The 25,631-nt window shown below is 45.7% G+C and overlaps 1 protein-coding gene across 4 annotated transcripts in view; it reads right to left on the bottom strand.

The window, feature by feature from the left end:
* Positions 1-25,631, bottom strand: part of LOC144592731 (collagen alpha-1(XIV) chain-like) — a 109,178-nt gene extending 83,547 nt beyond the window's left edge. For all 4 annotated transcript variants that reach the window (XM_078397656.1, XM_078397657.1, XM_078397658.1 and 1 more), the window contains exons 1-9: positions 25,497-25,631; positions 16,790-16,945; positions 14,724-14,843; positions 12,264-12,428; positions 11,385-11,546; positions 8,507-8,667; positions 6,211-6,340; positions 1,413-1,558; positions 684-813 (exon numbers count right to left, since the gene is read on the bottom strand). In XM_078397656.1, the coding sequence (XP_078253782.1) occupies positions 684-813; positions 1,413-1,558; positions 6,211-6,340; positions 8,507-8,667; positions 11,385-11,546; positions 12,264-12,428; positions 14,724-14,843; positions 16,790-16,945; positions 25,497-25,569 (1,243 nt within the window). In that variant the 5' untranslated portion in view covers positions 25,570-25,631. The remainder of the gene's footprint in view (positions 1-683; positions 814-1,412; positions 1,559-6,210; positions 6,341-8,506; positions 8,668-11,384; positions 11,547-12,263; positions 12,429-14,723; positions 14,844-16,789; positions 16,946-25,496) is intronic.

Genomic DNA, 25,631 nt, shown 5'->3' with positions numbered 1-25,631 from the left:
GAACTTTTTCCACACAGAGGGTGGCGGGCATATGGAATGAGCTGCTAAAGGAAGTAGTTGAGGCAGGCTCAATAATAATATTTAAAAGACATTTGGACAAGTACATGGATAGGAAAGATTTCGAGGATTATGGACCAAATGAGGGCAAATGGGACTAGCTTAGATGGGGCATCTTAGTCAGCATTGATGAGTTGGGCCAAAGAGCCTGTTTCTCTACTGTATAACTCTATGACTCTATGAGTCTATGATGAGGTCAGTAGAAAGATTCCAACCAGGAGTGCTGCAAGACAATCAATTCTAGAGGCAAAAAAGACAGGCCAAGGTCTCCTTTGGGAGTTGAGCTGCATTAGGGAGCAGTCAGGCAACATTACAGGGGTAGAAATGGGTACTTCCTCTGATGGCCTGAAGCTCACCTCACTGTAAACTGCGATGCCCATACATTGAAATGACTGGAACTAAACCACGATGAGGACCTACGTAGACAACAAAGAGCTGGAGTAACTCAGCGGGACAGGTAGCATCTCTGGAACGTTTCCCTTATCCCTAACCAGTCTGAAGAAGGCTCTCGACCCGAAACGTCACCCATTCCTTCTCTCCAGAGATGCTGCCTGTCCCGCTGAGTTACTCCAGCTTTTTGTGTTTAAACCAGCATCTGCTATTCCTTCTTACACATGAGGACCTACGTGTTGTTTCTTGTCCGGTCAGGGGGTCACTGGCCTCCTCCCCGTACATGGCATACACCGTCATAGTATATTCAGTGTTCGGAGACAACCCTTCCAGTTCTATATCCGTAACTGAATTGTCCACCTTTACCTGCGGGAGGAAGAGGAATAGGTTGTATCGTGGACATATCTCTTGTCGCTCACTGCCAATATCAACTCAATCATATAAATGGGGCTCACAGTAGGACGATACTGCCTAACTCTGTAATGCAGGGCTCCTAAGGCCCCAGGTCTGAGTGAGATCGCCCAATGAGACAAATCATTAGGAAGCATCGTAAAAGACCCTTCCTCAACCTCATGCCCAGTAATTGTTTCTGACACACACACAAACTCTGGGAGAGGGGAGAATCAAGTGCCAAATGTAGCCTTCAATTGATCTTTGTACATTGTAACAACTGGAGAAAGATGGAGTTATATTGACCTGATCACAACAGAAACAAATAGTGCTTGCTGTATCAGATAAATGGCCTATAAAATCATGGGCTTACTCTTGACCTGTGTCAATGCAATGTTCCAAGCAGGGTGTGAACAAGGAGAAGGTGCCCGTTAACAGCAACAACAGACAATGTGCTAGCAGGATCTCAGCGGGTTGAGCAGCACCTGTGCGGCGAGAGGGAATTGGCAGAGTTTCGGGGGAGACCCTGCATCAGGACGGCGGCCACTAAGAGGAACAAATTAATTCAGCCCTACCTCCTTTTCATCAGCTGTGTCTTCCCCTGTGAGCGCTGCGTAAAGTATCATGTAAGCAGAGGCAGATTCAGCGGCCTCCCATTTTAGTCTCATGCTGTTGTGGGTCACGTCATAGATATCCAGGTCCGCGGCGGCAGGCAGGGCCACTGCAAGAAGATGAATAAATGAACATTCACACCGAGCCAGCAGCTCACCCTCCCCGCTCCTGGTTCAGTGTAAGTCAGGCTCAGCTAACCTCTCCCCACCTTGGTTCTGCCTCTCTCCGTACCCTCAGTCATACCACTTCAACCTCTGTACAACTTGCCCCGCGGCCTCTTGAGGGGGAGGGGAGGGGAAGGGGGAGTCGGAGTGAGAGGAGGAGGGGGAGGAGGAGAGCGAGGGGGAAGGAGAGGGGGAGGGGGAGGGGGAGGGGGAGGGGGAGGGGGAGGGGGAGGGGGAGGGGGAGGGGGAGGGGGAGGGGGAGGGGGAGGGGGAGGGGGAGGGGGAGGAGGAGGGGGAGGGGGAGGGGGAGGAGGAGGGGCAGCTCCTGATTCTCACTGCCATATGTGTGAGGTAGAGTTTTCGGACCAAGCAGACTTGAATGTTAGGGACCTGTCCTTTGCTTTGGAGCCTTCCGCCACTGAAGGTCACAGTTTTACTCCACCAAACCCATCAGCTCCTTCAGCCATCTTCGAAATGCTCACTTCGATCACTCCATCATTCAAGACGTAAGCTAGTATGCCAAAGCTATCCTCTTACTTTAATACTTCCAGCCCCAGAAATTATATACCCAGTTCTACATTGCTGGTTACAGCAATTGATCCCATTTTAAGTTGTGTTCTGTGTAAAGGTCACCTCAGTGTTGATCATTCACAAATGAGAAGAGTGACTGAACGAGAAGGTCAAATGTGTCTGAATCTTATGTTGAACACAATCAACACCCTCACATGACAGGTCCTTGGGTATGGATGGGTGCGAGATTTGTTCCTGTTTTAAGGGGGGGTGGGTACCTGAAGATTATCTGGGATACTGGTGAAGCAGATCATTGTAAGAATCACAGACTGAGATCTGCAGAGAGGGAGGCCAGAGCTGGTGGCATAAACCAGCCCTGAGATCTGAGGGGAGGAGGTTTGGTTGGCATTAAATGCAGTATACAGATGACCCTGTGTGGCTGCTTTACTTGAAGAATTTAATTCAATTACATTCCACAGCAAATTTCAGCCCCACAGAATTCCCCTGGTTTGGCCTTACAGCCAGTTGATTATTTTCTGAAGTGTATTAGTTGTTGCAGACTGGGAAAAAACTAGCAGCAATTTATACATCGGAAGCTTAACTATGGTCAGCAATATGATGCTGACCAGATTGTCAGCTTTGGTGGGAAAGTGTAGCGAGGGCGGGCTCATCATTAGTTTTGTGGGATCCATGTGACTGAGCAGATGGGCCTGAGTGCAATATCTCACCTTCAGTACAGCTCCCCAGAGAGTGCAGGACTCCCACAGTGATGCACAGGGTCTGCCAGCCCCAGCTATGAAGTGAAGTACCTGCAATGGGTCCTGAACCCTTCACATTGCTTGTGAACTGACACTCTACTCAGTTACATTTGAAATGGAGCCTCCATCATGCTAAGTACCTCCCCTACCTCTACATTTAATAATAGGGGCGGCACAGTGGCGTAGTGGTAGAGTTGCTGGCTTACAACGCCAGAGACCTGGGTTCGATCCTGACTACCGGTGCCGTCTGTACGGAGTATGTACGATCTCACTGTGACAGCGCGGCTTTTCTCTGGGTGCTCCAGTTTCCACCCACACTCCAAAGACGTACAGGTTTGTAGATTAATTGGCTTTGGTAAAATTGTACATTTTCCCTAGTGTGTAGGATAGTGCTATCTCGAAATGAAATTCTAAATAGTTTAAAGAAACCTCGCAAAGAATTTCCTTTAAGAAAAAAGCAGATCTAGAGCATTCCTGGTGAACAGTCCGACAGCCACTCAATCTGCGATGGCACTGATTCCCAATGTGGAGTGAGCGAGTGATTTGCAACACTACCATGTATTTTAAGATTGCACTGGTTGAACTGACAATATAAATCTATCCTGTACCAATGAACATGTTAACTATGGTCAGGAAGAGATGATACTGCCCCTCAGGTCTGATCTGCTATTTAATAAGATAATAAACACATAGTGCTGGAGGAACTCAGCGTACCAGACAGCACCTGTGGAGGGAATGGAGAGGCGATGTTTTGAGTCAGGACCCTTCTTCAGACTGATTGTAGTAGCTGGGAAAAAGCTGGAATAGAGGTGGGTGATCCGATTATATCGTCAGCTGTATAGGAAGGAACTGCAGATGCTGGTTTATACCAAAGACAGCCACAAAGTCTTTGTGAAGAAAGCCAATGGAATAGTGAAGAAAGCCAATGGAATGTTGGCCTTCATAACAAGAGGAGTTGAGTATCGGAGCAAAGAGGTCCTTCTGCAGTTGTACAGGGCCCTAGTGAGACCGCACCTGGAGTACTGTGTGCAGTTTTGGTCTCCAAATTTGAGGAAGGATATTCTTGCTATTGAGGGCGTGCAGCGTAGGTTTACTAGGTTAATTCCCGGAATGGCGGGACTGTCATATGTTGAAAGACTGGAGCGACTAGGCTTGTATACACTGGAATTTAGAAGGATGAGAGGGGTTCTTATCGAAACGTATAAGATTATTAAGGGTTTGGACACATTAGAGGCAGGAAACATGTTCCCAATGTTGGGGGAGTCCAGAACCAGGGGCCACAGTTTAAGAATAAGGGGTAGGCCATTTAGAACAGAGATGAGGAAAAACTTTTTCAGTCAGAGAGTTGTGAATCTGTGGAATTCTCTGCCTCAGGGGGCAGTGGAGGCCAATTCTCTGAATACATTCAAGAGAGAGCTAGATAGAGCTCTTAAGGATAGCGGAGTCAGGGGGTATGGGGAGAAAGCAGGAACGGGGTACTGATTGAGAATGATCAGCCATGATCACATTGAATGGCGGTGCTGGCTCGAAGGGCCGAATGGCCTACTCCTGCACCTATTGTCTATTGTCTATTGTCTAAAGTGCTGGAGTAACACAGCGGGTCAGGCAGAATCTCTGGAGAAAAAGGATGGGTAACGTTTCAGAGGAAACTTCTTCAAAGTAGGCATACGTCCATCCTTTTTCTCCAGAGATGCTGCCTGACCTGCTGAGTTACTCCAGCACTTTGTGTCTATCTTCAGAATATGCTCAGCTACCCAGTCCCACCTATCTCCGGTAACCCTTCACCTCTTTGCGTATCAAGAATCTATCTACTTTTGCCTTAAGAAATATTCAGACTCAGTTCCACTGCTCTTTGCAGAAGACAGTTCCAAAGACTCACAATCCTTGCCTCACCTCAGTACAAAATGGGAAACCACTTATTCTTTGACCCCAGTTCCAGATGCTCCTACAAGACTAATTCCCTTTTCCACATCCATCCTGTCAGCCCCCTCAGGTCCTTACTGCTGTCAGTTATTGTCTAATAGTTATGACTTTGACCTTAAAATCAAGTCTTGGACTGCTGTGTGGTCTAATTTTGTGAACAATGAATAATCTTCTGTCTATTTCTATAAAGGGCAATGCTACAAAGCATTATTCAGGATTTACTGTGTGAATTGTTTCAGACTCTAATAGCAGAAGGCTCAGCCAAATCTCAGCCTCCGGCCCCTGGCCAGGCCCTTCTTCCCACTGTCTGACCTTTACTTACAAAAAACAACATTTTTCGTCGCTGTGTCTGCATTCCACGCATAATCAAAACTGCTTCTCAAGCCCAAATATTTAAATTTGCAAATGTCAGAGTTGATGTTTAGGTAAGAGTTACCAAGTCTGTGTCGGATGTGGAAATGTCATTGTGTGATCTTCCTCCTCCCACCTTCCTTCCGGACTAAATTGTGTTCAGCCATTTGCAATCATATCATAAGATCTTAAGAGATATGAGTAGAATTAGGCCATTCGGCCCATCGTCTACTCCGCCATTCAATCATGGCTGATCTATCTCTCCCTCCTAACCCCATTCTCCTGCCTTCTCCCCATAACCTCTGACACCCATACTAATCAAGAATCAATTTATCTCTACCTTAAATATATCCACTGATTTTGCCTCCACAGCCTTCTGTGGCAAAGAATTCCACAGATTGAGCTCTAGGGGCTAGTGGAATCAAGGGATATGGGGAGAAGGCAGGCACGGGTTATTGATTGGGGATGATCAGCCATGATCACAATATCATATCATATCATATATATACAGCGCGGAAACAGGCCTTTTCGGCCCACCAAGTCCGCGCCGCCCAGCGATCCTCGCACATTAACACTATCCTACACCCACTAGGGACAATGTTTTACATTTACCCAGTCAATTAACCTACATACCTGTAAGTCTTTGGCGGTGCTGGCTCGAAGGGCCGAATGGCCTCCTCCTGCACCTATTTTCTACGTTTCTATTCACCATCCTCTGACTAAAGAAATTCCTCTTCATCTCCTTCCTCAAAGAACATCTTATAATTCTGAGGCTATGACCTCCAGTCCTAAACTCTCCCACTAGTGGAAACATCCTCTCCACATCCACTCCATCCAAGCCTTTCACTATCCTGTACGTTTCATTGAGGTCCCCCTCGTTCTCCAGTGAGTACAGGCCCAGTGCCGTCAAGCACAATCCTTCCTTTATTAAAGCAGAGAATGAGATCACCTTTCTCCCACGTTTTTGATCGGAGACATGTCTAGGAAATTAACCTTCAAACCCTCGGGACTCCAGGAAGATTGGCAGATGTGAAGCTTAGCTAGGTAATACTTACGTGTAGTTGCGGTGCCCCGGAGAGCTTCACTGGCAGCCTTTGTGTAGATGGCAAACACCGCGATCTGATACTCCGTCAAGGACATCAGATTCCGGAGAACGGCAGTTGATTCTATCCCGTCCACAACCACCTAGCAGGGAAAGAGAAAGAGAGAGACACCTGTATTTCTTCCATGCCATCACAACCACGACTACCTGATTGCCGAGCCATTGCTATTGCATTCCTTTCACTAATCACAAACTGCCTATAGAGTATGACAGGTAGATGATGTTTCCCCCAACTGGGCTGTATACATTCAAGGATCAGAGTCTCAGACTAATGGGAAGGCACCAGGTAGTTATTAGTGTGAGCATCAGTCAGACTGTATTAAACCTATGGCTGGAATTTTTAAATGTTGACCAATAACATCGGTGCACAGTGCGCCAGACACCCAGCACCAATCCTGACCTCCACGCTCTCTGTGTAGAGTTTCCAGCTTTGCCCTGTTTCCATATGGGTTTCCTCTGGGTGCTCCAATTTCCACCCACATCCCAAATACCTACAGGTCTTTTAGGTTAATTAGGTGCTCAGTAGTAGAATCGGGGGTAGGGTGGTTGGGGTGTGGGGTGGTGAAAGGGAGCGATAGTTGATGAGAATCTGTGATCAATGTGTTCCTAGTGTAAATGGGATGGTTGGTGTGTACTCGGTGGGCCGAAGGGCCTGTTTCTCTGCTGTATCTCTCCATTACTTACTCTATGAATCTGTCACGTGATTACACAAAAGACACAAAGTGCTGGAGTAACTCAGTAGGTTAGGCAGCATCTCTGGAGAACATGGATAGGTGATGTTTCGGGTCAGACCTGACCTGCTGACTTCTTCCAGCACTTTGTGTCTTTTTTCTTTGTAAATCAGCATCTGCAGTTCCTTGTTTCTACCAAGTTAGTTGGGCAACTTGTGGGAGCTTCCCAAACCGCAGAAATATGAGCAACAATGGAATGTGCAGCCATTCTTGGTATCAATACCCCTATTTGATTGAGACTTAATGCAGCAATCAAAAACAGGAAAGTTTGCCTAAAGTTTTTGTTCACAGTTAAAAAAATCTTAATTATGATCAAATCAAAAAAAGCTACTCCAGACTGAACCAGATGCACGCTAAATCGTGAACAACTGCATTTAGATAGAATCATCAATAAAGTGCCCCAAATTAAACCTAATACTGTCAAACAATAAAATCAAAGCAGAATCAGTTCAGAATGGATTTATGGACTTGCATTACAGAAGTCAGAGCACGTGAATGTACTTCCACTTGGGAATGATGAAGTGTGGTTGAGGCATTTATGTTAGTTATAAGCCAGCCGCTGATGGGTTAAGGTGCTAAGTATTCATGCCTGAAACAGCCCCTGTCACATTCTGGGAACCTATCTCCAGTTCCTTCCGAATTATACACAGTAACCTCACCAGATAAACAACAGTTAACCAGCTGCTTTTCACAGCCTTATAAGTTTTTTTTATCCTAACAAATATTTCCACACTGATATATTTATTTCTTTACAATCTAAACTTGGTTTTAAAATACATTTCAATTAAATATAATTAGACATATTACAATTTCTGATCAGCTTCACTGCTCCCATTTTATCCTTGCACTGGTTCTGCCGCATCCCAAAACTCCTGGCTGCACCTTCTGTTTCTTGACCTTGTTCCACATATTATTCCCCTTCTCATTTAACTCACTTGCTATCCATCCTGTACTCTTTTATTCTCCCCTTTTCTGCTTCAGTACTTAAGGCCTGGTTTATCACAAACTTTTATCAAGTTTTGATGAGCGATTTAGTTTACTTTAGTTTAGTTTAGTTTAGAGATACAGCGCGGAAACAGGCCCATTGACCCAACAGGTCCGCGTCAACCAGCGATCCCCGCAAACTAACATTATCCTACATGCACTAGGGACAATTTACCAAAGCCAATTAACCTACAAACCTGTACGTCTTTGGAGTATGGGAGGAAACCGGAGCACCCGGAAAAAACCTACACAGGTCACGGGGAGAACGTACAAACTCCATACAGACAGTACTCGTAGTCAGGATCAAACCCGGGTCTCTGGCGCTGCAAGACAGCAACTCTACCGCTACGCCATTGTGCCTTCTCAAATCGACCTGAAATGTTAACTCTGCTTCTCTCTCCAGTGATGCCGACTGACCTGGTGAGCATTTACAGCACTCTCTGATTTTGTTTCGGTTTAGCAGTGACTGAATTTTGTTGGCTTCTTGTTTGTGCATAAAGTTCTTGGTACAATCTCAGAGAGCGGCTGAAGTACCTCTTCTGGCTGACCTGCAGTGGTGGAGTAATAGACCACACGGTATTTCTCCACGTTTCCTGGTGCGTGTGACCAACTGACATGGAAACTCCGGGCGGTGATGTTGGTGATGACAAGGTTCGAGGGTGCAGCTGACACCAGGCTCACACTCCCTGTGGCTTCTATGGATGGAGTAAGATCAACAAAGACAGGCTTTCATTTCTACACCATCATTTCCCAAACCCTCTGCAGCCAACTTACCAAACCCTCTACAGCCAACGAGGATCATCAATACAATGTCAGAACTGCATCCACTGCACAGCAAGAGCCCATACAGAGCAACGGAACATTTTAGTTTTAGTTTCCATTTCAGAGTGGAAACAGGCCCTTTGATCCTCCGAGTCCACTCTGACCAGCAATCATCCATTCCATCCTACACATTGGGAACAATTTACAGCACCCAATTGACCTACAACCCTCGATGTCTTTGGAATATGGGTGGAAACCAGAGCACCCGGAGGAAACCCACGCGGTCACGGGGAGAAAGTAAAAAACCCGTAGTCAGGATCAAACTTGGGTCTCTGGCGCTATAAGGCAGCAACTCTACAGCTGCACCACTGTGTCGCCATGCAGATAGCCTGAAATCTGTGATGATTGAGGGATTAAATTGCCCAAGGTACCAGGATTATCACACTAATTCTTCAAAGTTTTATCAGATCTGGAGCCAAGGGGAGGAGGTTTCTTTGGTAAGAAAGTGGTTTGTGGTTGGGTTTGGGCAGGTTGAATTTGAGGACTGCAGCTACACTTCCCAGCAAAGTTCAGCCCCACAGAACCCCCCGGACCAGCACTTCTGCCAGGTGACTACTAAAGATTATGGACCTAGTTTACTGGTTCATCCAGAGTCCGGTCGCCCAACAGTGTATCTCTCAAAGAACATATTAGAGTACAGCACAGGACCAGGCCCTTCATCCCACAGCATCGATGCCAAACATGATGTCAAAATTCAACTAATCTACTCTGCCAGTATGTGATCCATATCCCTACAGTCCCTGCAATTCCAAGTGCCTTTCTAAAAGTTTTATAAATGCCACTATCATATCTGCTTCCACTGCCATTCCTGGCTGCACGTTCCAAGCACCCACCACTCTCTGGTAAAAAAAGCTGATCTGCCTATCTCCTTTAAACATATCCTCTCTGACCTTAAAACTATGCTTTCTAGTCTTTGACATTTCAACCCTGAGAGAAAGGTTCTGACTATCTGCCTTGTCTATGCTTTAGTTTTAGAGATAAAGCAATGCAAACTGGCGCTTTGGCCCACTGAGTCTGTGCCGATCAACGATCACCCATAAACTGGTTCTACATTATTTACAAAAGCCAATTAACCAACCTGCACGTCTTTGGAATGTGGGAGGAAACCAGAACACCTGGAAAAGACCCACGTGGTCCCAGGGAAAATGTACATACTCCGTACAGACAGCACCCATAGTCAGGATTTAACCCGGATCCCTGACGTTGTGAGGCAGCAACTCTATCGTTGTGCCACTGTAACACCCTAAAATCCACGTGCTCACAGGGAGAACATACCAACTCCATACGGCCAGCTGCCGTAGTCAGGATCAAACTAAAGTCTCTGGCACTGTGAGACTGAAACTCTACCACTGCGCCAGTATGTCTCTCATAATTTTATATACTTCTATCAGCTCTCCCCTCAACCTCCAATGCTTCAGAGAAAACAATCAAAGTTTGTCCAACTTCTCCTTGGAATACCCTCGAACCTAGGCAGCATTCTGGTAAACATGTTCTGCACCCACTCCAAAGTCTCCACATCCTTCCTGTAATGGAGTGAGCAGAATTGCATGCAATACTCCAAATGCGGTCTAACCATAGTTTTATAAAGCTGCAACATGACTTGCTGCCTCTTATACTCAATCCCCAACCGATGAAGGCAGGCACCAACAGCACTGCAGCAGCAGTTCAAATTTATGCTCAGGCCTCTGATGTGGGACTAGAAATCCACAGCCTCTGGCTTGGAAATAAGAGTTCTGCCACGAGTCATAGCAAATACCGCAAAACCTAGAACAGTGGCCAGCGCCAGATGAGAATGATGAGAAGCAGAGTTAACAATAAAATGGTGGTCAATCATTAAAGAGACAAATTTTAAAAAGTGAGGAGACTTGGATTTAATTCCCTCTTCCCGGAACGTCCACATGGGGAGTGATGTGGTAAATTCCCTAGCTCAAGTGTAACCATGTCTTTCTTCTAACTGGTTAGCACGCAACAAATGCTTTTCACTGTAAATCAGCACTGGTAATAATAAACTCAACTAAAAGCAATAAAACTAAGCTAAAAGAGAGTGTGTTGATGAGTGTGAGGGAGGGCACTGCCCTCTCTGCACTATTTTCCTCAGCTTCTAGAATGTTCCCCTCACTTAACTTACAAAAGCAACAGAGATAAATTTCTGTTTAGCAAAGGGCTTCATCAGGGAATGGAGGACTAGGGATCATATGCGGGCAGATGGAATTAGGTTACCTTGGCATCATGTTCAGCACAGCCATTGTGGGCTGAAGTGCCAGTTCCTGTGCTGTATGTTTCTATGTTCTATGTACAGGGGTGTAGGACAGTGCACACACTTTTGATTCTGTTCCATCAACATGTCTTCAGTTCAGAGAGGGAGAGGAAGAGGAGGATGCGAGACAGAGAACGAGAGAGAAATATGCATTTTCCTCTTGTACAAAATATAAAACTTACAGGTCAGTCACTGCAACTAAAAATACAAAAACAAGTGAGTTTTTTAAAAGCGTGCTGCCAATTGAGCATTTCCAGCCAATATTCCAGTTATTACAATATAGGTACAATATATAGCCACACTGAGGCAATGCACAGACACAGAGCACCATACCTTTAATCACTTTGTCCTGTTCCTCCACACGTGTGCACACTGTCTTGGTGAGACTTTCAATGATCGTGTTCATGATATCGAAGTCAGCCACGTTGTAAACGTGTGTCTCGTCAGGTTCGGAGGCTATAGCCTTCAGCTCATTTACATCGGCATTTTTCACGCCTGTTTTACAGTGGAAATTGTGAAAGAAATCAGTGGCTTTAAAATCCGGTAACATTAATGTGGCAGCAAGTCCTGAAGTGGTGGGGCAGGCACCAGCTCTCCAGTTTTTCAAAATGGTCCCTCTCCCTACCGTGAAACATTCTCGGTCAATCAGGTTGTTCTTTACTTCGTACCCAATCCAGTGGGGAAACCTACCTGGACCTGGGATAATGTTGCACAACCATCTGGCACAGAGGGCCAGCGAGGTGTCCACAGGGGAATGCAGCCAATTTGGCACAATTCAGACGGCAGGAGGGAAGTGCCGAGGGACACCCTGAACCTCAGTGCTGCCAATGCGTGGACCCCATGGGGAAGGGCAACAGCCTTCTGTTCATGAGCATTGAGGGATTCAGTTTGGTGGAAGCGTGCATCAATATAGGGGGCCACATAAGTTGCAACGGTGCTGTAAGACCATACGACTGTAGGTCATAGGAGCAGAATTAGGCCACTGAGTCTACTCCACCATTCAAACATGCAGGCAAAATAAAGACCTCCCCTGAGTCTTATTGACAGCTTCTTCAGCAGAATCCATTTATACAGGTTTCACTCTCGCAAACAAAACTTCTATTACAGAGCTAAAATGAAATACCGGGGAGAAGCAAGCTCATTTCAATCTTTGTGCAGAAAATAGCAACAAACGGCACAAGTCAATTCATACCAGAAATTCCAGCGACCTACCGATAGCAAAGAGCTCGATGCCAGCATCACGTAAACTCTCAGCCGATGAGTGAACGTCATCCTGAGATTTGCCATCTGTGATCAGGATCCCAATCTTCGGCACACCAGTCCTCGAACCAGCCTCGGGCTTAAAACTGTTCTTCAGTATGTACGTCAAAGCGAGACCTAAAACCAGGTAGAAAAGTCCCCAAAGGGTAATGTTATGTATGAAAGGCATGTGTGCCTGGATCACTGACAATCCCCTTCACTGACCCTTACAGGACAGAGAGAGGACTTTTACTTCCACATGCGAGGGAACAGGTTTGTGGCACATCAGGTCGGCCAGCACCCTAATCAAACTCATTTGGTCTTACATCAGATTAGAGACTCGGTTGTTTAAAGCGGTGCCTCATCTCTCAATACAAGAAAATAGAGGTGGGAATAGCCATAGGGCCTCAAGGCTGCCCTCCTATTCAGCATGATCATGGTTGATCTGCCCCAGGCTTCAAACTCCCTGTGCCCGTTCCACATGGCTCTCAATTTCAGAATGCATCTGCTTCCTCCTCAAATGCCTTCAGATATCTTTACTCCTGCACAACCCTGTGGGACAAAAGATTTCCACAGATACACTACAACTTTTAGACTCGGGGTAATAGAGTCTAGCCCAGAGCCTAAGCTGCCACTTGACTTTATCTGGCGTTTTTTAGGTTTCTGTCGTAAGTGATATGGAGATCAGTTCAATGGAAGAGGAGGCAGTGTCTTGCAGCTTCCAGCATGTTCCATCATTCACTGAAGTTGATTTGTCCTTGTGATATGGACATTGCTGGTAAGACCACTTTAATTATCCATACCCATCTCCCCCTGAACCGAGTTGGGAGTCTTTGCTCTACGGCTGGAAATGCATACATGCCAGACCAAGAGAAGAAAACAGATTTCCTCTTCCTGGAAGGACATCAGTGGATAAGAGTTTAATTCAGTTTAGAGATCTAGGGTGGAAACAGGCCCTTGGGCCCACCAAGTCCGGCCGACCAGCGATCCCCGTACACTCGCACTGTCCTATGCACTGGGTAATTTACAATCTTTACCAAAGCCAATTAACCTACAAACTTGTATGTCTTTGAAGCGAGGGAGGAAACAGGGTCACCCACACGCTCATTGGGAGAACATACATACTCCGTACAGACAGCACCTGTAGTCAGGATTGAACCTAGGTCTCTGGCGCTGCAAGGCAGCACCTCTACCTCTGCACCACCGTGCAACCCCAAGAGGAGATTTTACAATGATCTGACAGTTTTGTGGTTGGCTTTACCAAGGCCAACTTTTCAGTTAAACAAGATTTAATAAAATGAATGTCAATTTGACCAGCTGCATTCAAATAGTGTTCAGGATTATAATATTTCAATAAGACCGCTCCACACACTATATATAACATGACTCATCTGTGGCCTATCTCCAGACACAAGAGATGCTTGGAGAGATGAAGAGTCTGAAAAAGGGTCTCGACCCACAGGCTATCAAAGAAGTCTCATGGGTCAGTCTGGTCCCTAAGGCCAAAAGTTATAGGTTCAAATCCCACTTAAGTGTTTAATCAAAAAGATCTTGCCCATTACTCCAGGACAGCATCAAGAGTGTGGGACATTGACAGAAAGGCCAGCTTTCAGACGTAGTATTTACCTCAGCCCCCATCTCCTGTCTCATTTGAAATGGGGAACTCCGACCGGCCAACACTCCCTCAGTTTGGCACTACATGTCGGTCTGAAGTGGGGCTTGGACCCCAACCATCTGACACAGATGGCTGCTATTAGGACAGTGCCTTATTCTCATTCAACAGACGAATATTTGATGGAAAACTGATCAAACTGATAAACATTGTTAATGATGGCCAAGATTTGTTTTGTCCACCATGTTATAGGGAAGATGTCAAGCAGGAAAGGGTGCAGAGAAGATTTACAAAGATGTTGCCAGGACTCAAGGTCCTGAGCTATAAGGAATGGTTGATCAGGCGAGGACTTTATTCCTTGGAGTGCAGGAGGATGAGGGGTGATCTTATAGAGGTGTACAAAATCATGAGAGGAATAAATAAGGTAACCGCACATACATTTGCCTAGAGTAAGGGAATTGAGAACCCGAGGACATAGGTTTAAGCTGAGTGGGGAAAGATTTACTTGGAACCTGAGGGGCAACTTTTTAACTCAAAGGAGGGTGGATGTATGGAACAAGCTGCCGGAGGATGTAGTTGAAGCAGGTACAATCACAACATTTAAGAAGCATTTAGATAGATACATGGACCGGATGGGTTTGGAGGGATATGGGCCAAACGCAGGCAGGTTGGACTAGTATTGATAGGTATATTGTTGGTTGGCGTGGGCAAGTTGGGCTGAAGGGCCTGTTTCCACTCTGTGTGACTCGATGACTATGACTCTATGCAAAGCTGTAGCACTAGTAGGTCGCGCGGTTGGTTACCTGTGCAAGGCTCAGTACCTGTAAGTGTGTTGCCGCCTTTGTAAGGCAGATTTCTGACAGCGTCCAGTACAGCCTCCTTTGTGCTGTGTTGGTTCAGATTCCATTCTACCCTCGGGTCTCCACTGTACTGAGCCAGTCCTGAAAACAGGGGAAGGCAAGCTCAGAACACAGCGCATCCATGTGTTTATTCAATAAGTGGAGTCAGTATCTGCTTTTTTCTTCTGGTTGAAATAGCACTTAGCATGTATCAAAAAGGGAAGTCTTTATTCTTCCCATTTAACATTCCAACAACACAATTGAGTAACTTTGCATTATAGTTAATGTGAAAATTACACAGCGTAATCTGCTTAAAACATTTTAGGGAAACACATGAATCATTGCCAAACACAGCTGTTGACCCAAAGACCAAACAGTCCCCTGGCTGCAACTCTGGTGAATGGTTTCATTTTTCTCATAATAAAATCCAGGAACTTATTAAACTGTCAAGGAGCAAAGCATCAGTGTCTTATTAACCATTTGAACTCTGATTTAAATTGTAGCCGCAAGCTGCCCTTTCTGAGGCTCAGAACCCAGGAAGAGTTCACTTGCTCAGGTGGAAGAGACATTCGAAAGCCCTCTGCACTTTTGTTTCTCCCTCTGACAGGAGGAGTTGGAACTCAGGAAGACTCACAGCCTCTAGGCCGGAGAATGGTAAAGTAGAGAGTGACAGTGAGAGTGAGAGAGGGTGAGTAGGAGAGAGAGAAAGAGTGAGGAGAGAGGGAGAGAGAGAGAGAGAGAGAGAGAGAGGAGAGGGAGAGGGAGAGGGAGAGGGAGAGGGAGAGGGAGAGGGAGAGGGAGAGGGAGAGGGAGAGAGAGAGAGAGAGAGAGAGAGAGAGAGAGAGAGAGAGAGAGAGAGAGAGAGAGAGAGAGAGAGAGAGAGAGAGAGAGAGAGAGAGAGAGAGAGAGAGAGAGAGAGAAAGAGAGAAAGAGAGAAAGAGAGAGAGAAAGAGAGAAAGAGAGAGAAAGAGAGAAAGAGAGAAAGAAGAGAAAGAGAGAGAGAAAGAGAGAGAGAAAGAGAGAGAGAAAGAGAGAGAGAAAGAGAGAGAGAAAGAGAGAGAGAGAAAGAGAGGAGGGAGAAAGAAGGATAATATCAGAATGGAGAGGTTGTAGTAACAGAGCAAGTGTTCTTACAGCATGAGATCAGCAAATATCTTCAGCATTGGGCACAGTCTTGGGATGGAGCATATGAAAAACTACAGGCCCTGAATAAACCAAGGCAATTAGAAAATCCAGTCTTGCAATATTATGCAGAGAGTGGGAGAATGTGGAGCTCATTCCCACTGGAAGATATTGAGGTAAATGACAGGATTGGGTTTAAATTGGATTCACCCAAAGGAGTGAACAATAGAAGGAGATGTTGGGGAGATGGGAAAACACAGGGATAGGAGGAAGCTGGTGTAAAGCATTGACACCAGTGCACCATCTTTGCTGGAGCCTCAATATAATGCCACAGGGCAGGTGACTTTGATGTTGGGGCCAGTTCATGAGCAAGAGCAGAGGGTAGTGGCAGGACAGTACATCAGCTGGGAATCATTTGGGTGCCATTCCCACGAAAGGCTGAACAACTGGGTCAAAATGTGAGCACAAGTGTTGAGAGCTCTCAAACTCCATGAGCAGGGAGGTGAATGAGAGTGGGAATACATAAATAAAAACAGAGAATAAAGGTAACACTCAGTAGGTCAGGGAGCATCTGCGGAGAGAGAAACAAAGTTCATGGTCTCGCTGAATGATATTTGTCAGGATTGGAAATAGTAATTTACCTGAAGCTTGTTCTCTCTCCGCAGATACTGTCGGACCAGCTGAGTGCTTCCTGCACTCTGTTTTTTATTTCCAATTTCCAGCATCTGCTTTGAGAATATTTAGTTCAAGCATGTGAAATTGGGGGTGGTAGGGGGGGGGGGGGGTGGGTGGGAAATACAGCAGATGTCCTGAGAACCTTGTACTAGTACAGACAACGAAGGCCAGTAAAACATCCTTCAATTTGCACGATTTGACAAACAAAGATTAAACGCATATTTTCCCGGTATTGTCGAAGATGGACTCACCTATTCTGGTTTTGTCAGAATCTATATTGAAAGCACTAACCAAGTTCTCCAAAAACAGTCGCACGAGTCGGAAATTAAGTCGGCCGATGCTCCACGAGCCGTCCACAAGAACAACGATATCGGCAATAGCTGGAGACTTGCACATAAACTGAGAACCTGCAATCAATATATTGGAAAAATCACATCAGTCAGGTTCAGAAAGAATGAACTGGTCTTTGAATCCGTCCCCTTTGCATGAAACAGACACCCGTGATGAGCAGGTGAGCAGAATAAGCCAGTCAGTTGACAAACATACAACCTGACATACAAACAGCATAATCATGTAAACTAGAGAACACTTCTATGTGCTCATGGATTCCAGCAGTAGAGTAACAGGCCTTTCGGCCCACCATGGTGATGCCAACCGTCAAGTACTATCTACACTAACATATTTCCCCAGCACTTGCTACACATTAAAAATTCAAGTGTCTGTTAAAGGTAAAACACAAAGCGAAGGAACAACTCAGCAGGTCGGGCAGCATCTGTGGAGGGAATGAACCAAATCTGGAAGGGTCGTGACCCAAAACCTGGCCTGTCCATTCCCTCCCCAGATAAGCCTGATCGCTGAGTTCCTCCATCACTTTGAGTTTTGCTGAAGATTCCAGCATCCGCAGTCTCGTCTGCCTCTTAAATGTAACCTCACACATTCAGAGAGGAGCTGCTGCTTTGAGTAGAGATAACAATGAAGAGTGTTGAAAATAATGAACGTCTACAGCCTCTGCTCCGTGTGACCTTGGTAGCTGTGGTAAGTCTTTATTTTAATGTCAAAGGACAGAAACAGTGACAGAAGACAGAATGATTCATTGTGAATTTATTCAAATAGTTTGAGCAAACAAAAAACCTACAAGCAAGTAGGCAAGAGATTTATTACCTCAAAGTGACAGAGTTACAATGCAGGCATAGACAATTCAGCTGTTACAGAAACTGTCGATTTCAACAGCAAGTTAACTATAGTGAGGATTGAATCCCTTTTCTCAAACATTAAGTGAAAGAGTGATCAAAACCACACCACAGTGCATTTTCATAAATCAGGAGTGTGTGTTTACTTTCTCATTCCCAAACGGATGTTCACATTCCCACATAGTTGTTTAATTGATACCAATCCATCTTGGTCTTTATTCCACAGGATTGATACGCAAAACTGATCTATCTCAATTCCTGTCCAAAATGCTTCACTAATCTCCTCAAAGTGGCCTTGGCCACCTTGCACATCAGCGCTCCTGCATCAGCAGTGTGTGCCCACTGTGGCTTTCACAATGAGACTTACAGTCCACCGTCCAGAGTTCCACCAATGCACTCTAACTGTGCCTGGAGTTTCAAGTCCGTTTTCCCCACTCACTCCGAAGACATGCAGGTTTGTAGGTTAATAGGCCCTCACCTCTCCTCCACCATTACACTGAGCACCGGCTCACCACAGGGCTGTGTGTTGAGCCCCATCCTTTACTCCCTCTACACTCACGACTGCGCCCCCACCCATCCCACCATCACCATCATCAAGTTCGCGGATGACACGACTGTGGTTGGACTCATCTCAGAAGGAGATGAGACAGCCTATAGGGATGAAATCCAAAGGCTGGCAGCATGGTGTTCAGTGAACAATCTGGTCCTGAACTCCTCCAAAACAAAGGAACTTATAATTGACTTTAGAAAAACCAGTGGAGATTACGACCCACTCTACATCAATGGGGTCTGTGTGGAAAGGGTACCAGCTTTCAGGTTCCTGGGTACGCACATCGCAGAGGATCTTACCTGGTCTACCAACACCATCACCACAGTAAAGAAGGCACAGCAGAGACTCCACTTCCTGAGGATCCTCAGGAAAACCAACCTGCAGGAGAAGCTCATGTTGTCCTTCTATCGCTGCTCCATCGAGAGTGTGCTGGCATACTGTATAACCACATGGTATGCCAGCTGCTCAGAAAAGGACAGGAAGGCCCTTCAGAGGGTCATCACGACGGCCCAGAAGATCATCGGCTGCTCACTGCCCTCCCTGGAGCACCTGTTCAGCCTACGCTGCCTCAGTAGAGCAGGCAAAATAATAAAAGATCCATCCCACCCCGGCCACCGTCTGTTTGTTCATCTGCCCTCTGGTCGACGTTTCAGGTCGATCAAATCCCGAACAAACAGACTTAAGAACAGTTTTTACCCCAGGGCCATACGAGAACTGAACACTACCTTTGCACTAGGCAACACCGTTAAAAAATCTTGTACTTAATATAATTGTATTTAATTGTATTTATGTATTTATTTGTTTTTGCATTTATTGCATATATGTTTGTACGCACCGTCAGGATTGGCTATTTTTTTAATTTCGTTGTACTCGTTGCAATGACAATAAATGAATATTATTATTATTATTATTATTATTATTAAATTGTAAATTGTCCCTGGTGTGTAGGATAGCGCTAGTGTACGGGATGATCGCTGGTCAGCGTGAACACGATAGGCCGAAGGAGGACTGGAGTAACTCAGCGGGATAGGCTGCTGTTTCCATGATATATCTCTAAAGTAAACAATAGTGTTACACCGGAATGGTTTTGTTTACAGATCCTCTTCATACCGATAAAAATATCCCAGGTTTAGTATAGTTACTATAGGTATAGTTTAGTTTTGATGAGGCTATCCTTCAACCACACCTCACTGGCTGGAAAGCACTTAAAGGCTGTGAAAGTTGCTCAAGGAATGGGTGTGGCTCAGTGTAGGCACATGAGGAACAGCAAGGTTGCCAACAGATGCATTTAGCTGGAAGAGGTTGAGGTAATAATGTCTCAAAATAAATACTGAAAAGGATAGAAATATACAGGAGAGTTGGAGGAAAATGAAGAACCTTTTCAAAGAGCCAGCATAGAACAATGCACATCTTCCATCCCCACCATTTCCTCTTTCTGTAGAGACTCCCCCCTCCACAACTCCTTGGTTTACTCAACACTACCCCTCCCTCCCCAGTTTAGTTTTAGTTTAGCTTATTATTGTCACCTGAACAGTAAAAAGGCCTTTTTTTTTTTGCGTGCTCTCCAGTCAAAGGAAAGCCTATACACGATTGCAGCCTCGGAGTTGTGACACCTGTTCCTGCACCTCCTCTCTCGCTTCCATCAAGGGATCCCACTTATCCTTCTAGATCTCCAATCTATTCCAGGTGTCAACTTTGGTTGTAGTATTGGTGTCTATAAATGTGACATTTTCCCGCTATTCATCTTGAACCAGTTGTGGACTCTCTCATTATGACTTTGCCTCATAGAATCTTCTTGATTAGTACAGGTGACAGAGGCTATGGGGAGAAGGGCAGAGTAGACTTGATGGGCCGAATGGCCTAATGCTTCTCCTATCACTTATGGTCACGAATCAGAGGAACTTTAGGCAAACTAAAAAAATTAACAATACAGTCAAAAGTCATCGCTTGAGCAGGAAGCTTCCACCACAATGGAACAGCCTGAAGATATGAAAGCAAAGCAAGTAGTTCTTCACTTCCTTCCTCTCCCCTGTTATTTCACATCTTTTAAACATCCATTCTAGCACTTATGTTAATGAGATGGAGGTTATGCACAGCGCTCTCCATCAAATTAAAGTGCCAATTTCCTGAAGGTATCGCTCCTTCAAAGTCAGTGAACATCTGCCGACAATACTTTGTAATTAAGTGTCTCAACACTGTAATTAAGTCCACAATCGTGAAAGAAACCTCAGCACCTACAGTGTTAAATGCTTTGATAAAATCCACCATAAATCAAGTCTCAAATCCAACTTACGTTGCATTCCACAATGAACGCTTTTTAAAGATGTTCACTCTGACTGTTAGAGTATTCATAGAGAACTCACAAGGAACCCTGGAGGATTATGAGCGATAATCACTATTCAGTAGCAAAAGCATAACCAATATTTATCAAATTCCTTTCATTCATTGTAATGCAAGATTTACGATCTTCGAGGCACCACAATTATTAATATTGTGAAAATAGCATTTCCTACTCTTCAGAGTCCATCTTTTGATCAAATTAAAGGCCAGGGGCTAGGGGTTCCTCAAAGCCATTAAAGCTGGAGCTAGCAAAGGATTGTCACACAGGACAACGCCAACACTCTCTGGGGCTGCTGCAAAAATTCAGGATGCTGTTGAACCCAAGTCAGGGTTCAGATCTGGAGGGTCGGGTGAAGGGGGGGCATGTGGTCAGAAGTATGACCAGCAGTGGGGCACTTGCCCAGATGTTGGGGCACGGGTCTAGTGACTGGAACTGTGAGGGATGGGATTAGAGGATAGAAACTGCTGGAAGGGGATTAACACTGGCTCCAAACACCGAAGGCTTCCCATCGATAGTACTGCTACTGTAGAAACATGCTGCTCCCAGAGTGATCCATATCAGCGGCTCCATGCAGCCTCATTTCCCAGGCAAGGTTACAATTAAAGCAGCACTATACATCCAGGATGGCCCCGGAGTGTCTTTGCCTGCCGGTCCCAGAAGAGGCTATCTGCTATAATCTGCTGTCATCCATTACAAACATTCCACTCTTACATCTTGAATACAATAGCAGCAATTCTTACACTAACATCGCGCTCCTTAATCTACTTTCGCATCATTAATTGGACTTTATTGGACTTCAATGTAATATCTTGCACTGAATGGTCTACCTTTTATCTGTGCACTTGGTGCGACTTGATTGTATTCATATACAGTCTTTTTTTCTGACTGGATAGCGTGCAAACTAAAACTTTTCACTGTACCTCAGTAAAGATGCTCCTCGACTTACGATGCTTCAACTTACGATATTTCGACTTTACGATGCTGCAAAAGCTGGGCGACGGCAATGAGCCGCAGCTCGCCTCCGGCCACGTGATCAGGTGTATTAAATGAATTTTTGATATTTTCGATTTCCGATGGGTTTATCAGAACGTAACCCCATCGTAAGTCGAGGAGCACCTGTACACATGATAATAATAAACTAAACTAAACTGGAGCAACTTCATTTGTTACCTTGTCGGCCCCTTTATGGTGACTCTTTTGTTTACTTTGTATGCAAAAACAAATAATTTCACTGTACCTAAATATAAGTGACAATGAAGAATCAACCTCATCATCATCATCATCATCATCCCTTGCAGGAATCATCAATGCAAAGGGGCATGTGATCAGAAGCCTTCAGAATTGAATCTCCATGGTGGAATGGTTCCACCCAAAAATGGTTCCAATCTGGAAGTAAATAACTACCAAAAGCCCAAAACACTGCAGAAACACACCACTGAACTGACTTCCCTCCCTTAACTTTCCCATTAGGATTATAAAGATTCGTCAGAACTAATTACTTCTCACGTGTAAAACTCTCTCCAGTAGATTCAGGGACTGCTGAGTCTTAAATGATACTGACTGGGAAAGATCTTAGTTTTATAAATGCCCTTGTGATTTCATGGGGTTAGAAGTATTACTAACGATCAACTGAATTCCCCCGAGGGCACTGGAGAAAAAGAAAGGAGAAAAAAAGATTTATGCTCAGGCCTCTGACGTGGGACTAGAAATCCACAGCCTCTGGCTTGGAAATAAGAGTTCTGCCCGATGAGTCACAGCAAGTACCTCAAAACCTAGAGCTGTGGCCAACGCCAGACTAGAATGGTGACAAGCAGAGATAACAATAAAATGGTGGTCAATCATTAAAGAGACAAATTCAAAAAGTCCAAAGACTTGGATTTAATTCCCTTTTCCCCGAATGTCCACATGGGGAGGGATATGGTGAATTCCCTGGCTTGAGTATAACCATGTCTTTCTGCTGACTGGTTAGCACGCAACAAATACTTTTCACTGTACCTCCGTACATGCCTTCATAACAAGAGGAGTTGAGTATAGGAGCAAAGAGGTCCTTCTACAGTTGTACCGGGCCCTGGTGAGACCGCACCTGGAGTACTGTGTGGTTTTGGTCTCCAAATTTGAGGAAGGATATTCTTGCTATGGAGGGCGTGCAGCGTAGGTTCACTAGGTTAATTCCCGGAATGGCGGGACTGTCGTATGTTGAAAGGCTGGAGCAATTAGGCTTGTATACACTGGAATTTAGAAGGATGAGGGGGGATCTTATTGAAACATATAAGATAATTAGGGGATTGGACACATTAGAGGCAGGAAACATGTTTCCAATGTTGGGGGAGTCCAGAACAAGGGGCCACAGTTTAAGAATAAGGGGTATGCCATTTAGAACGGAGATGATGAAGAGCTTTTTCAGTCAGAGAGTGGTGAAGGTGTGGAATTCTCTGCCTCAGAAGGCAGTGGAGGCCAGTTCGTTGGATGCTTTCAAGAGAGAGCTGGGTAGAGCTCTTAAGGATAGCGGAGTGAGGGGGTATGGGGAGAAGGCAGGAACGGGGTACTGATTGAGAGTGATCAGCCATGATCGCATTGAATGGCGGTGCTGGCTCGAAGGGCTGAATGGCCTACTCCTGCACCTATTGTCTATTGTCTATTGTCTATTGAAACTAAACTAAAAGCCCAAGATAGGTGCAAAATTTGTCTGTTCATGAGAGTTATTGAGGGCACTGTCCTCTATTTTCCTCAGCTTCCAGAATGTTCCCTTCACTTAACTTACAAAAGCAACAGAGATACATTTCTGTTTAGCAAAGGTTTTTTTTTCAGGGAATGGAGGAATATGGATCATGTGCAGGCAGATACGATAGGATACGATAAAACGTTATTCAACCCCGGAGGGAAATTGGTCTGCCAACAGTCACAACACACAAGGTACACAAAAAAAACTTGAACTTAAAAAGTGAAAAAAAAGCAAAGTACAAGCGACTGTTAGCTGGCTGCCGTGTGCACAGCACCTAAACCGGAGCAAATGAACAAACAAACAAACGAACGGACACAATCTTATCTCCTGGGCAGAGGATTCTAAACCTAGACAAATGGGACATTGTTGGCCGGTGTGGGCACGTTGGGCCTGTTTCCACACAGTATGACTCTATGACTCTAGAGTGCCCGCCCTTCCTCCCCCACACTGAGTCCCCCTTTGTTCTCCCACCATCTCTCACGGCGGTCCCCCCACACTGGGTCCCCATTGTTCTTCACGGCGGTCCCCCCACTCCAGATCCTCCATTGTCTTCCCCTCCCCACGCTCGACCGCCGCCGAGGTTCCCATTGCCGCTGAGGCCCCACCACCGCCAAGGCTCCCGTTACCATCGAGGCTCAAGCTGCCGACGATTAGTTTACCTTGGCAACGTGTTCAGCACACATTGTGGGCTGAAGTGCCAGTTTCTGTGCTGTATGTTTCTATGTTCTATGTACAAGGGAGTAAGAAAGTGCGCACACTTCTGATTCTGTTCCATCAACATGTCTTAAGTTCCGAGAGTGAGAAGAAGAGGTGGATGCGAAAGAGAGAGAGAATGAGAGGGAAACGTGCATTTTCCTCTTGTATAAAATATAAAACAGTCACTGCAACTTATAAACAAAAACAAGCGCGTTTTTTTAAAGCATCTCCAGTCAATATTCCAGTTGTTACAATACATGTACAATAAAACACTGATGAGCCAAAACATTATGACCACCTGCCTAATATGCTGTTGGTCCTCCGTGTGCCACCAAAATAGTGCCGACCCATTGAGGCGTGGACTCTACAAGACCCCTGAAGGTGTCCTGTGGTATCTGGCACCAAAACATTAGCAGCGGATCAAGTCCTGTAAGTTGCGAGGTGGAGCTACTGTGGATCGGACTTGTCGATCCAACACACCCCACAGATGCTCAATCGGATTGAGATCTGGAGAATTTGGAGGCCAGGGCAACACCGTGAACACTTCATCATGTTCCTCAAACCATTCCCGAACAATGTGTGCAGTGTGGCAGGGCGCATTATCCTGCTGATGGCCACTGCCTTCAGGGAATACCATTGCCATGAAGGGGTGTACCTGGTCTGCAACGATGTTTAGTTAGGTGGCACGTGTCAAATTGATGTCCGCATGAATAGCCGGACGCATGGTTTCCCAGCAGAGCATTGCCCAAAGGATCACTTCCCCAGGTAAACGGCACACACGTACACGGCCATGCACATGATGAGACTCATCGGACCAGGCAACCTTCTTCCACTGCTCCAAGGTCCTGTTCCGATGCTCACGTGCCCAATGTAGGCGCTTTCGACGGTGGACAGGGTTCATCATGGGCACTCTGACCAGTTTGCGGCTACGCAGCCCCATAGGCAGCAGGTTACGATGCACTGTATATTGTGACACATTCCTCCCGTGACCACCATTAACATTTTCTGTGACTTGTGCCACAGTAGACCTTCTGTCGGTTCGAACCAAATGGGATAGCCTTCATTGCCCTTGCGCATTGATGAGCCTTGGGCGCCCAACACCCTGTCGTTTGTGGTTTGTCCCTCCTCGGACCACTGTCGGTAGGTACTCACCACTGCTGACCGGGAGCACCCCACATGCCTTGCCGTTTCAGAGGTGCTCTGACCCAGTCGTCTGGCCATAACAATTTGACCCTTGTCAAAGTCGCTCAGGTCTTTACTCCTGCCCATTTCTCCTGCATCCATCACATCAACTTCAAGAACCGTCTGTTCACTTGCTGCCTAATCTATCCCACCCTTTGACAGGTGCCATTGTAACAAGATCATCAATGTAATTCACTTCACCTGTCAGTGGTCATAATGTTTTGGCTGATTGGTGTATAGCCACACTGAAGCAATGCACAGACACAGAGCACCATACCTTTAATCACTTTGTCCTGTTCCTCCACACGTGTGCACACTGTCTTGGTGAGACTTTCAATGATCGTGTTCATGATATCGAAGTCAGCCACGTTGTAAACGTGTGTCTCGTCAGGTTCGGAGGCTATAGCCTTCA

The sequence above is a fragment of the Rhinoraja longicauda genome, chromosome 4 (assembly GCF_053455715.1).
Source record: "Rhinoraja longicauda isolate Sanriku21f chromosome 4, sRhiLon1.1, whole genome shotgun sequence".
Taxonomy (NCBI): Eukaryota; Metazoa; Chordata; class Chondrichthyes; order Rajiformes; family Arhynchobatidae; genus Rhinoraja; species Rhinoraja longicauda.
This window is presented reverse-complemented; position numbering and strand designations above follow the sequence as displayed.